The 14,386-nt window shown below is 37.5% G+C and overlaps 1 protein-coding gene across 11 annotated transcripts in view; it reads left to right on the top strand.

The window, feature by feature from the left end:
- Nucleotides 1-14,386, top strand: part of hdac5 (histone deacetylase 5) — an 83,389-nt gene that overhangs the window by 52,208 nt on the left and 16,795 nt on the right. For 10 of the 11 annotated variants that reach the window (XM_067381635.1, XM_067381633.1, XM_067381634.1 and 7 more), the window contains 9 exons: nucleotides 1,294-1,577; nucleotides 1,656-1,800; nucleotides 2,559-2,664; nucleotides 2,928-3,061; nucleotides 7,242-7,373; nucleotides 9,482-9,594; nucleotides 12,408-12,527; nucleotides 13,292-13,532; nucleotides 14,100-14,323. In XM_067381635.1, coding sequence (XP_067237736.1) covers nucleotides 1,294-1,577; nucleotides 1,656-1,800; nucleotides 2,559-2,664; nucleotides 2,928-3,061; nucleotides 7,242-7,373; nucleotides 9,482-9,594; nucleotides 12,408-12,527; nucleotides 13,292-13,532; nucleotides 14,100-14,323 — 1,499 coding nt within the window. The remainder of the gene's footprint in view (nucleotides 1-1,293; nucleotides 1,578-1,655; nucleotides 1,801-2,558; nucleotides 2,665-2,927; nucleotides 3,062-7,241; nucleotides 7,374-9,481; nucleotides 9,595-12,407; nucleotides 12,528-13,291; nucleotides 13,533-14,099; nucleotides 14,324-14,386) is intronic. The other variant, XM_067381632.1, reaches the window with a different exon arrangement.

Here is a 14,386-nt window from a genome sequence, read left to right as displayed (position 1 = left end):
TGTTTCCCTGACTGAATGCCTTTAGAGAGCTTAGGCTAACTTGCACAAGAGCTTGGAAACACATAGCTATCCCCACGGCAACTCATTAATGCCACCTTACTGCAGTGAAAATAAAAAGAGGATTTGAGGGAAGAAAAACAACTACAACACAAACAAAAGCAGGAATGTTGGGTTTTCCAAGGCCTTTTTTAGTACATCAGATGTGCCAAAAACTTTTGCTGAGATCCTTTGGGAAGCTCAGTGTTCTTGGGTAGTGGTACTATTGGAAATATTAAAGATGGAGAGAAAGTGACTGGTTGGACTGCTTTTTAGGACAAGCCCATTAGAGCATCACCTTGGTTTCCCCTCTAGGTTATATAACAACATGTTCTCTTTACCAGTACAGTGCCCTACCATAAGGATATATATATATATATATATATATATAATATATCATAATTTACCTAATGACCTAAAAGGAAGCTGTTGCCGTTTTACATTGATTTTACAATTTTGGTATTTTTCTGTGCTTCCCTTTTTGGATGAAATTGGTCCGAGCTAAGTTGGATAAATTCCCAGCTGGCTTGAGATACAAAAGACGGTAACATAAACTGGCCTGTCGACATTTGAGCCTGATTACACCTGATTACAGTAACATGGGTAGACACAGACGACTGCAGCACTACATTTACAGACACGTCATACATGAACCACAGAGTATACCTTCTCGATTGCAAATGCACCCGTGACCTTTGCTTATGTAATTGTGTGCTTTAAACAAATTGTATGTTTATGTGTCAACATAAAATTTTGAGTGCTATTAGCATAGAGGTCGAAGGAACATGTTTGAACCCAGGCAGAGGTGACCCATTCTAAAATAAAAATGCAACAGTTAGGTGTATGTGTGTATGTGTGTGTATATATATATATATATATATATATATATATATATATATATATATATATATATATATATATATATATATATATATATATATATATATATATATATATATATATATATATATATGAGTCACAACTTCTATAAAATTGAGCTCTTCAAATAACTCAAATTTCTATAATGCCACTATTGATGTGTACTGTTTATTTGTAGCTAAAACTGCTACAAAAAGATAAACAGAAAGGCTGTTTTAATTATCATCGAGAAGATGCCCTACCAATACATATATTTGTTGGGAAATTATCCTTATTCCATTGCAGAAATTTAAACTTCACCTTTTATGTTTTACAGGTTATCATAATCATAATGGTAGTTAGGTGACTCTTTCATTTACTGTGTCGCTCTCTTTCCAGCCGTGGACGTGAAGACTTTGTTACCATCTGGGATGCAGAGCCCGGTGGGAGGCGGAGGAGATCAGGGCGGAGGTAGCGGAGGCCCGGTGGACCTGCGTACAGACCCGCGTCTGAGCGCGCTGAGCACAGTGGACCCGGCGCTGAGAGAAAAACAGCTTCAGCACGAGCTGCTCTTACTCAAACAACAGCAAGAGCTCCAGAAACAGCTGCTGTTCGCAGAGTTCCAGAAGCAGCATGAAGTTTTGACACGCCAACATGAAGTGCAGCTACAGGAACATCTTAAGGTAGGACCCTTGCTGTCCTCTCTGTACACATCATCTCCTTGAGCTCTGATTCTTGACTCTGATTTTCTTCCTGAACAGCAACAGCAGGAGATCCTTGCCGCAAAGCGTCAGCAGGAGCTGGAGCAGAAGAGAAAGTTGGAACAGCAGCGTCACGAAGAGATGGAGAAGCAGAGATTAGAACAACAGCTGATCATGCTACGGAACAAAGAGAAGGGCAAAGAGAGTATGCATCTCTTCAATAATCCATCTATTATATACAATAGATCTACAGCGAGCTCATTTCACGGCACAGTCGCCGCTCATCATTTCCTGCTACCTTTTCTGCTGCTAATTTCCGAAATGAGCATAGTTTAAATGCACTGTTCACCTTTTAGTTCAATGAGTAAACACCTTGCTGAGCAGTACGCAGCTTATGTTTATCGCTGTTTGCTGCTATAATTACACATTGTCATGGATATTCCTTGAAGTACTTTATGCACAGCAGGCACGAATTGCTCTATTATTTCTCTTTGGTTGTTTACCATTAAAAACAACACAATGCAGTACTAGGATTTATTAAGCCACAAAATTAACATATTGGATCTGTTCCAAAACCTGTTGAGCTGCATACATAGTATTCTAACAGAGATGGATCTTCATAAGTGCACACATAGCCACCAATTATGTGCAGCACCCATGGGACTCCTCTCAAAGTTGATTCAATAGAGTTTGATTAGCAAGTTGCTAAGCTAATTATTAGCCTGTAAGGCACAAAGTTGACTTTGGTTAGTTAGTAACCTCAGAACATAGCAATGCTCTAGCAACTACCTAGAACACAGTAGCCAGCCGCATAGCAACACACTGGCAGCTATTGGTAAACACACAATGGCTTTTGCAGACGTGATCAAAACTCGAATTTTTAAAAATTAAATGTCAAAAACTGATTCAAAATCATCCTCCTCCAATCTAACATCACTTGTGTCCTTTGACTCTTATTCTTAGGTGCCATCGCCAGTACTGAGGTCAAACTGAAACTGCAGGAGTTCCTGTTGAGCAAAAAGGAACCCGGCCCCGGTGGTCTCAACCATTCCTTCCCCCAGAAGTGCTGGTGAGAGGAACCTTGCTAGTCTATATCGCTCAGCCTTGTTCTGGGCTGGTAAACCCACTTTTTAAAAAGAAATATTTTTAAATGTAGTTAATATATATCAAAGACAGGTTCGGTGTGCTACATTTTTCTACTGCATGATATAAAATGAGTGCGTTCATAACATGAGCATATGAGCCACAATATGCTGGAAGTTTATGGATCTCATTCATAATCATTTGAATTGTGATGGATTAGTCTTTGTAATGGCCTGTGTTTGTTTTCAGGGGGGCTCACCACACGTCCCTGGAGCAGAGCTCCCCTCCACAGAGCAACACACCGGGCACACCGCCCTCCTACAAACTTCCCCCGCTGTTAGGGTCCTATGAGGGCAAGGATGACTTCCCTCTCCGTAAGACCGGTGAGTAGGCTTCTTGGATATGTGTGTTTTGATGAAATAACGATTTTTCCTACTGTTCAATAGTTTGGGGGTAGTAAGATTTATTCAGCAAGGATGCATTAAATAGATCAAAAGTTTGATTTGTAATGTTACAAAAAATATTTTTTTCAAATAAATGCTGTTCTTTTAAACATTATATTAATGGAAGAATCCTGAAAAAGAAAAGTATCATGGTTTCCACTGAAGTGACACTGAAGATTGGAGTAATGATGCTGAAAAATCAGCTTTGACATCACAGAAATAAATTACAGTTTAAAAATATATTAAAATAGAAAACAGTTATTTTAAATTGTAATAATATTTCACACTATTACTGTTTGTACTATATTTTTGATCAAATAAATGCAGCTCGGTGAACATAAGGGACTTCTTTTAAAAAACATGAAATCTTACCGACCTCAAACATTTGAACAGTACTGTACATTCAACGTCTGAAAATCTCCCATCAAATGTAACTTTTAATGATGATGTTATTCTGGCTTACTCGCTTCAGCTGTTCGCTGGGTTACCTTTTCTTTGTCTCCCATTCCTTTGGCTCAATCCTCCTTTTTTGGATTATTATACCAATAAACACTATCCACTTACTGCCTTGGAAGCCCTCATATTTCCTCCGGGAAATGCAAATCTAGTTGTTTTTGTTATTTCAATTGATTGTTTCAATGAGTAATAGCTACGACATTGACACTGCATTATAACGCATTACTGTGTTTGTATGTAAATGTCAGATGATTATTTTCTTTCTGTGTTGATGAATGACGCTGTTATGGAGTCAACAGTGTTTTTGTGTGGAGAATTTTGATTCTTTAACAATCTAGATATATCACAGAAGATGCAAGGGGTGTGTGTGTAGGGGTGTGTGTGTGTGTGTGTGTGTGTGTGTGTGTGTGTGTGTGTGTGTGTGTGTGTGTGTGTGTGTGTGTGTGTGTGTGTGTGTGTGTGTGTGTGTGTGTGTGTGTGTGTGTGTGTGTGTGTGTGTGTGTGCGCGCAGGGTTGAAGACTCTTCAGTGAGTCTGCAGGTGTGAGTCATAATGAGTCATCAGAACAGCTGAACGACACATAAACGCACACCTTAGAGGCTATATTAGTGACGAAATGGATTTCATACTAAAATAATGATATTTATTATACTATACACTCTTAAAAATGCTGGGTTTAAACAACCCAAGTTAAATATGGACAAATCCAGCAAGTGGGTTAAATGTTTGACCAACTTGTTGGGCAATTTTATTTAACTCATCTGTTATTTTAAAATACTATATGGCCGGGTTAAATTTAACCCAAAATAGGTTGGAATTTAAAAATCAGACACAATTACTAGAGGCAACAGTAATAATCAAAAGGTAAACATTCATTAATAATCAATTTAATAAATGTTTATTATTTAATTATTATTTATTAAACATATTAATAAATGTTCATTTATTCAACACATTAATAAATGTTCATTTCCAACATATTTTGGGTTCATTTTAAGTGAGCAATATGGTAATTTTTAAACAACAGTTGTTAAAGGTGCCCTAGATTGTTTTTTTACAAGATGTAATATAAGTCTAAGGTGTCCCCTGAATGTGTCTGTGAAGTTTCAGCTCAAAATACCCCATAGATTTTTTTTAATTAATTTTTTTAACTGCCTATTTTGGGGCATCATTAACTATGCACTGATTTTTTCAGTACGGCCCCTTTAAGAGATGCGTTCCCTCTGCCCCATGAGCTCTCGACTATACATTGCATTTACAAAGTTCACACAGCTAATATAACCCTCAAATGGATCTTTACAAGATATTCGTCATGCATGCTGTATGCATGCTTCGAATTATGTGAGTAAAGTATTTATTTAGATGGTTACGTTTGATTCTGAATGAGTTTGAGGCTATGCTCTGTGGCTAACGTTTAATTCTACACTGTTGGAGAGATTTATAAAGAATGAATTATACAGACTGCACGTGTTTAAAAATGAAAATAGCAACGACTCTCGTCTCCGTGAATACAGTAAGAAACGATGGTAACTTTAACCTTATTTAACAGTACATTAGCAACATGCTAATGAAACATTTAGAAAGACAATTTACAAATATCACTAAAAATATCATGCTATCGTGGATCATGTCAGTTATTATTGCTCCATCTGCCATTTTCCGCTGTTGTTCTTGCTTGCTTACCTTGTCTGTGCACAGATCCAGACGTTAATACTGCCTTTCCTTGTCTAATGCTTCGAATGGGCTGGCATTATGCAAATATTGGGGTCATGCATATTAATGATCCCGACTGTTACGTAACAGTCAGTGTTATGTTGAGATCCGAGTGTTTTCCGGAAGTCTTTTAAACAAATGAGATTTACATAAGAAGGAGGAAACAATGGAGTTTGAAACTCACTGTATGTCTTTTCCATGTGCTGAACTCTTGTTATTTAACTATGCCGAGGTAAATTCAAATTCTGATTCTAGGGCACCTTTAAATAAAACTACCCAGAATATTGGCTCAAACTTTTAAACCAGCCGCTGGGTTTGTCTATTTTTCTATTTTTAACCCAGCATTGTTTAAAGTGTACCTCAAAATCTAACCCTCACACAATCTGTTGACATTATTACATTGGACCCACTTTATATTAAGTGGCCTTAACTACTATGTACTTACATTTAAATGAATCATTTGATACAATGCACTTATTGTGTACATACATGTTTTTACATTGTACTTATATTTTAAAAAACACCTGCATGTAATTACATCTGTAATTAATTTCTGTAATTACATTTATAATTACACTGTTGACCCATCCCTTAACCCTTACCCCTACCCTTAAACCTACACATACCACCAAAGCTTTCCTTAACCTTACCCATATCCACCTCAATAGCAGCAAATGTGTTTTGCAATTCAGTATGAACCCAATAAGTACATTGTATTTATTTTTTGATGTAAGTACACAGTAGTTAAGGCCACTTAATATAAAGTGGGACCATTACATTTGAAGCGAAACACAATATGGCCTGTTTTTGAGAGTTTCAAATACCAAGGACCACCTTAAATGTCTTAGATGTCGTTTGACTATATTTGTGAGGATGTTTTCAAAGTATAGCCTGAGTATACACACGCATACCGGTCATCTGCTGTTCACTCTCATAGCCGCCAGCCATACTCCAAACCACCCACACAGATTCAGTGAGTTTGTTCCCACACACACATCTGCTATCTGCTTTTTACACACAGCTATCTTTTAAACTGTCACACCCACGCTGCTTTATAAAGCTCTCTGTAATAGAACTGACACACATATACCATACAGAGGATAGCAGGACACTCGCGCACATACACGCGCCCTCTAGCTTGGACTTCAGCACACTGATAAAGTAATCGCAGACGGGTCTGTTACCGTGGGCGAAGCGCTTACTCCATATTACCACTGTTATGGCAACACCACATCTCCTTACATAACCTGCCCTCAGATTGTGTGTATGTGTGTGTGTGTGAGTGTGTGTGTCTTTCCATCACCTCCCCTCCCCCTCGTCTCACACTTTTATTTTAAATCTAATTAAATCCATACTAAAGTCACTGATAGCATTAGGCGCTAAAGTCCTTTCTGCTCTATATGCCCAGTGTGGCTATGACGCACAAACGGGCCCAGAAAAAACACAGGGCTCGGTCAAGCCGCATTACACACGGCATGTTTGGATAATTGCCCCAATTCCTTCCTTTTTTTTCCTCTTTCAAATCCTTTTTTACTTCAATTAGTTTAATTTGGCCCGTCATCTCCGGAATCAACAAGAGATAAAATCGGCACACTGTAAATATAACTTTTATCTACAGCTCTGTCTGTGTGTGAGTGTGTGTGTGTGTGTGTGTATGAGAGAGAGGGAGAGAAACAGAGAGGGATGTGCGGTTGCTGTCCATGGTCCTGATGCATAAGAGTGACAGATCCAAAGCCTCATTAGTAGTGCTCATTAAGGCAAACATCACTATTATAATTGCTTATACATACGGTTGGTGATTTTAAACAAGCCCCTAAGTGTAATTGGTAAACTTTGCTGTGCAATTCATCTTGCGCCATTAGTTCTACAGACATATGTGATATCCCAAATCATGCAGATGTGCTTGTACTCTTCAAAGTGATTGAACTTTTTTCTTTCTCTCTCTCGTTTAGCCTCTGAGCCCAATCTGAAGGTACGTTCACGGTTAAAACAGAAGGTGGCTGAGAGGAGGAGCAGCCCACTGCTTAGACGGAAAGATGGTACTGTGATCAGCACCTTCAAGAAAAGGGCAATTGAGATCTCAGGTAAACATTATGTGAGAATACAGAACTGTTTGCATAACCTCATGGGTAACAGGACAGGAAGGCATTAAAACAGGTTTGGGCCATGAATGCAGTAACTACACTTTCTGTCAGGACCACTATCGTCAAATATAATTGATAACGCATAGAGTTTGTATTGGCGGTATGGTTCTGTTCTAGGCAAGAACTTCCTGCACATCCATGCAGCCTAGCATGGATAAGAGCAGGGAGAGCAGCAATAACCCCCCTAGGGTAAACAGAACAGAACCAACATATGCAGATATAATTAATGTCAATAACTTAAAGGTGCAATATGTAAAATTTTCTGTTTGCTAGAGCCTATTCAAAACAAAGGCGTAGCTTGATGACGCTTCAAGCTAATGCATTAGTGTAATGGCTTGCCCTGTCAGGCACTTTGACAGATGCACGTGCGTCCTCAGCACAAAACGTTCATTCTACTGCTATATCCTTATCTGTAAATGTTACAAATTTACGTGAGCATTTCCATTTTGCATAAAGGCTCGTCCTGACACTCTGCGTTAAACTTCAAACTTTACTGAATGAGCGTCGGACATCTGTCAATGTCGGATATCTGTTGTTTAAAGTTAAATTTAGATTTAAAAGTAAACATGTCATTCAAGTATTTTATGATAGTAGTAACTGTAAAGGGAGAACTAATTGAAAATAAATGTAAGACTTTTCTTATAGCCTGTTTACAGGATAAAGAAATGACAGTAAGAGGTGATTGTGTCCAGAGTGAACGTGTGTTCCTGCAGAACATTTATCTTGCCTGTTGGTTAACACTGAGTTTGTGTTTTTCTTTATTATTATCTTTATTACTATCTTCATTTTTAATGTAGAGTAGAGATTTAAACTATATTCACTATACAGTGCTAAAGTTATTAGACATCTGATACCCAAATGTATGATTTGTGCCACACAGGTCAGGGCAGCCTAATCTATCAGTATTGGTGCTAAAATCATTTTTCATGTTTCTGTAATGGTTAATCCACCAGTATGTGTAAACGCTTTAGTTACAGCAGTATTTCTAAAGTTACAATATATTTATTGTTATTATCCGTGAATTTTTGATTTTACTGTTTTACAAGAAAGGCAGGAAAAAGTAAAACACTTCATAGCTGTTTTTTTTTTCTTTCTCAGATTCTCAAGTTTTTTTTAATATTATGTGTGAATATTATTTAGAAACTATTTAGTTGTTTCAGTTTATTTTCCTAATAAATGGCAATACCATTTTTAGTTTCAAACAAGTTTTTGATAGATTCCTAAAATATTTGTGTTCTCTCTTTATTATGACATCTAGTCTAATAAATTACTGTATGTTTTCATAGCATTTAGCTGGCACAGTTGTTTGAAGTACATTGGGCAGGATGTGCAATAGTGTGTTTTTTTTTTTTTTTTTTTTTTTTTTTGTCAATAAAATAAAAATAAATAAAATTAGGATTTTTGTCTGATAAATCGAAAAAATAATCAGCCAACTAATCGATTATCAAAATAATCATTAGTTGCAGCCCTACTTGGGACATGTTGTCTTCACCTCACAGCCGGTGGGTTTTCTTAGAAACAAACAAAAATAAATAATTGAAAGCAATCCCTAATATTTAATACATTGGCCAAATGTGTAGCAACAGGCATTTAAAATCTAAGACAAGGACGCAGAGTAATTGCATTTCCTTGATATAATACAACAATATGTAATTTTTTGAATTCATTATTATTAAAATGTATATTAATTTAGTAAAAATAAAAAGGTTTGGTGTAGGTGTGCATTCAGCTTCACAAAACAGAGAGTTTATATGGAAGATGTAATTCTCAGACTATATCTGCACCTGAGGAGTGTTTAAACGGGCTGTGAATAACAGACCTCTGCCGTCACATGACAAGTGTGAAGATTTTCAAACATAAATAATGAACACGTGGGTATTGTGTGATTTCTGTACTGTTAATATAAAAGAGCTTGGAGGAAGGGAACAGTTTAACATCCTGCTGATGCATTAAAATGGGTTCAGTCAGTCACAAAATATTGTGAAATCATCAGCGATATTTCCTACTGATGCAGCTAAAATGTGATTGTTGAAATCTGTGTGTTTCAGTGTCCTCTATGTGCAGCAGTGCCCCTGGCTCGGGTCCCAGTTCTCCGAACAGCTCTAACTGTGCCATTGCCGAGAATGGCTCCAGCGGATCCGTCCCGAACATCCACGCTGAGGTGAGAGACTTGCCCCCTACACGTTTGCTTCTCTTCCTCTCTTGCTCTCCCCTTGGTTCACAATAGGTTAGGGATGAAAAAAGACACAATAAATTCAGCTTCACCTAGGTAATGACACAGTTTCTATGGAAACAATCTACCGTACGGAGCCTTGTGATGGCTTGAGCTAACATTGGTATGTTAATCCTTAAAAAAAAAAAAACACGCTCTGAAAGTCAGCCTTGCAGTGAGTTGTATCTGTAAGCTCTAGAATGGCCACAGTTGCTCTGGATGGACAGCAGGAAGCTGCCTGGGGTCAACCCTGCATGCTAAGCAGCTAGTCTTAACCTTGAGAGCCAGAGAAATTGTGTGTGCACATGCCACAGAGGACTTGAAGCTGTAGGGGAGGAACACTGCATTTGAATGAGCTAGTGTTTGATTTTGGATGACCAGTGTATTAAATGCAAAACAAAACACAAAACACACGCACGAAGGTCAGACTTACCTTTTATTTGTTATGAGTAATTGTACTTTTTGAGAAATAGAAAATAATCAAATTAAAATTGTTTTTTATATAAAAATAGGTATCATAAATGAGAGAAATATTTTATATTTTTTATATTTATATATAATATTAATATTATAAAATATTCATAGAATAATAATTATAATATTACCCCCCCCCCATTAACATGTTTTAATTTAAGGTAATTTATTATATATGTATAATATATATATATATATATATATATATATATATATATATATATATATATATATATATATATATATATATATATATATATATATATATATATATATATAATTATAAAATATGCATAGAATAATTATAATATTTATGTTTTTAATTAAAAAAAGGTTTTTAATTTTCTGCAATACGTTATGATATGTACCTTTAACATGTTTTTATATCAAAATAGGTATCATAAATGAGGTAATTATATTAATGTTTATATATAATATTAATATAAAAATATACATAGAATAATAATAGAATAATAATTATAATATTTGTTTTTTAAAGGTGCCCTTGAATGAAAAATGTAATTTATCTTGGCATAGTCAAATAACAAGAGTTCAGTACATGGAAATGACATACAGTGAGTCTCAAACTCCATTGTTTCCTCCTTCTTATATAAATCTCATTTGTTTAAAAGACCTCCGAAGAACAGGCGAATCTCAACATAACATCGTTCTTTATAAATCTTTCCAACAGTGTAGCATTAGCCGTTAGCCACGGAGCACAGCCTCAAATTCATTCAGAATCAAATGTAAACAATATGACATTATACAATACTCACATAATCTGACGCATGCATGCCGCATGCATGACGAACACTTTGTAAAGATCCATTTGAGGGTTATATTAGCTGTGTGAACTTTGTTTATGCACTGTTCAAGGCAAGCGCGAGCTCTGTGGGCATGGAGCAGGAGAATTAAAGGGCCAGTAGCCCTGAATTGGCTCATTTTATAATGATGCCCCAAAATAGGCAGTTAATAAAATAAATTTAAAAAAATCTATGGGGTATTTTGAGCTGAAACTTCACAGACACATTCAGGGGACACCTTAGACTTATATTACATCTTTTTAAAAAAAGTTCTAGGGCACCTTTAATTTTTTTTAAAAATGTTTTTAATTTTCAGCAATAAATATTATATGTACTTTAACCTGTATACCATTACTTATAGTGTGAAGTATGATTTTGATTGTACTGCCCTTATCGCAGTCCATGTCTATAAATAAGGGGTTTTGCATGTTTGCCAAAGAGGTTTGATCACATTCATACTTTTACAAAATGGTTCTGCTAGTGGTACACATTGTGTTGAGTGTTGACTATGACTCCTGTTTTCCTAATGATAGAAAACATTAGATTTTAGCATCCCTTTAAATAGTATCTTTTATTATGTTTCAGTATTGCCAGTGGATGTGATGGAGGATGGGGTGTACTAGGATTTTTCAAAGAGAAAAAATAAGTTTGTCAGTCTCATCAACCAGCAAAAAAGTAAATCCCTTCAAATAGGCACCAGTGGGGATGACCTAAGAATCACCTCATTAGCTCTGTCCGGCATGCGAAAGCTGCATACCACTTCCCAAAAAATAGTCTAAGATCGATATTCCAGAGCCTCTGTAGCCTAGCAGTACAACCTCAAGAGAAGTGATGGATAAATGCGAAGGAGAATATCATCGCAGCTGCAGTTAGGGCACTTTGCCACGGAATGTCTGCTTTGTCTCTCTCTACCTCGTCTTTTCTGAGTGTAACCTTTGAGTGAGAGTGAGAATGACGTAGCCCAATAAACAACTTATAATGAAAGGCTTAAATTGCGTCTTTGGGGATGAATAAACGTTGCCTTGTAAAGCAGATCCATTAGTTTTTGTTCTTTGGCTTTAAAAAATGGCTGCACTCCAAGTCTATGGTTAGATGATGGGATTACCAGCACTCAGAATTTCTCTGTATTTCTCGCTTAGCTCTCTTTTGGGTCGTTTTTTACTCATTAGACATTAGAAAATGAGACAATGCAAACCCCATTTTAATTATCCTTATAACTGCATAGCTGATTTCCTGAACAAGGCAGCTGAAAAAGTTGGTGCTCCTCCATTCCCAAATACAGACAATTCATGCTGCTTTCCCCGTCAAAAATAAAACTTAGTAATCAAATCAAGCCATGTCAAAACATCTTGTCTGGGATTCCTTCCTGAGATAAAACGGCTTCTTTCCTCAAAGTTGTGGTGTTTGAAGTGTACATCCTGAAATATAGGTCTTGTTGTTTGTCTTGTGGGACTTATGTCTTTCTCTTGTTTTCTCATTCGGCAGCAATTGCGTTCTCTGCATCAGTCTTTGACTGGAGATGGGACACCAAGTCCCCTTACCCTTTACACATCTCCATCTCTGCCCAACATCTCTCTGGGACTGCCTGCCAACGCACACATCACAGTGAGTGTCCTCTGCATAAACCTGGTGGCTTTGTGAAAGTTGAGGTGATTCAGAGTTAGCAAGTGGTGTAGGCTGAACCCTAGTAGGATTGCTAGATTATTAGGGTGATTTCACACTAGGGTTTTTGGATTAGACTCAAGAGTTTGGCTGAAGTAAAAGTGATTTATCAGAAGTCAGATGCACACCTCTGCTTGGAAATGTGCTCTTGGATACGGGATATGTGTACTGCAGTTTTGGACCCAAAAGTATGTAAAAAGGTAGGCAGTTGGAATGGAATCAAACCTGTTCTGATTTGTTCCAAGCAGTGGAAACAGCCTTATAGACTCTGGTACTTGGGTTGCAGCTTAATAGCAAGAAGCAGCTTAACATTCCCAAGAAATGGCAAAATGAATGGGATCAGTGTGCGAACAACTAACTGTATGTAAGCTCTAGATGAACCCAACTCTGGGTAAAAGTTGCATCTTTAGTTTGAACAGTCACTGGGATCAGATCAAGTATACGTACACAATGCCGATTAGGACATTCCAGAATCACACACAAATTCTTGATCTCAAATGAAGATCCAATGCTGTGCACCTCATGCCAGAGTTCAGTATCTCTTAAACATAATTTATTAAATTCTTCTGGTTTAAGTTCTATTGGGAAATTATATTACTCAGAAAACAGAGTCAACCCTGAATCCATATCTAAACCAAAAATTAAAAACATTACCAATATTCCCAAGTCTGCAGAATAAATTCTCGTTCTCTTCTTCTCTACTCTAGGCCCCCCAGAAACTTGGTGCCCAGCAGGAGGCAGAGCGGCAGACAATCCAGAGTTTGCGTCAAGGTGGGGCACTGACAGGGAAGTTCATCAGCACATCGTCCCTGCCAGCGTGCCTTCCCACCGGGTCACCCCATGACCCCGAGCCCCCTTCCGCCTCTAATAGCCACAGTAGCCATTCCTCGCTGCTCCAGCACGTCCTACTCTTGGAGCAGGCTCGTCAACAGAGTGCACTTCTCGCAGGTACAAAAAAACTTAAAGAATACCTTAAAGAATACAGTCATCTTACGTCAAATGCAGTTATTTGCTTTGGGTAAAATTCTCTTGCGTTGAATATGATAAATACTCTTCAAACTGCCAGTAGTTGACCTGAAAGAGGAAACTGACCATAGAAAGACAAAATGTATTAATGTCCACTGCAGTATCCCTTGAGACAGCACATTTCAGAAAAGAGCAACAAATAAAATGGAGCTTGTGTAGCTAGAACAGTTCAAGTACTTGCGCTTGTTTCATGTCTTACGGTCATGCTTTACCCCTGTTTTTGATGACTTGCTTATATGGCTAGCTTTATGGCTGAAAATATGAATGGGGTTTTGTGTATATATGTGTGTTGCACAAGAGGAACTATGTGTGAACAAGACATTTCAAAGGTCACAATCTTTTCTACAATATCAGTAGTGTTATGGGAAAAGCGTTTAGCTACAAATTTTGCATTGCTTCATAACCTTCCTGGAATGTCCAAACAAAGTTAATCAGGTATGTGTAATAGCTCACACTTTCTGTCTTCATCTCTTTATTTTTATCCCACAGTTCCCATGTATGGACAGTCTCCGCTGGTAACGGGTGAGCGGGTGTCCAACAGCATGCGTACAGTGAATAAGTTGCCTAGGCACCGACCGCTGAGCCGTACACAGTCAGCACCCCTGCCGCAAACACCGCAGGCCCTGCAGCACCTCGTAATGCAACAGCAGCACCAGCACTTCCTTGAGAAACAGAAACACTACCAACTAAATAAGGTAGAGGAAGCTGTGATGGTATGTTTGATGTCTGGCCAGCAATCATTCAAGCAAAACAATTCTTTGGTTTATGTGGTTTGA

Source organism: Chanodichthys erythropterus, chromosome 3, assembly GCF_024489055.1.
Source record: "Chanodichthys erythropterus isolate Z2021 chromosome 3, ASM2448905v1, whole genome shotgun sequence".
In the NCBI taxonomy this organism is placed as follows: Eukaryota; Metazoa; Chordata; class Actinopteri; order Cypriniformes; family Xenocyprididae; genus Chanodichthys; species Chanodichthys erythropterus.
This window is presented reverse-complemented; position numbering and strand designations above follow the sequence as displayed.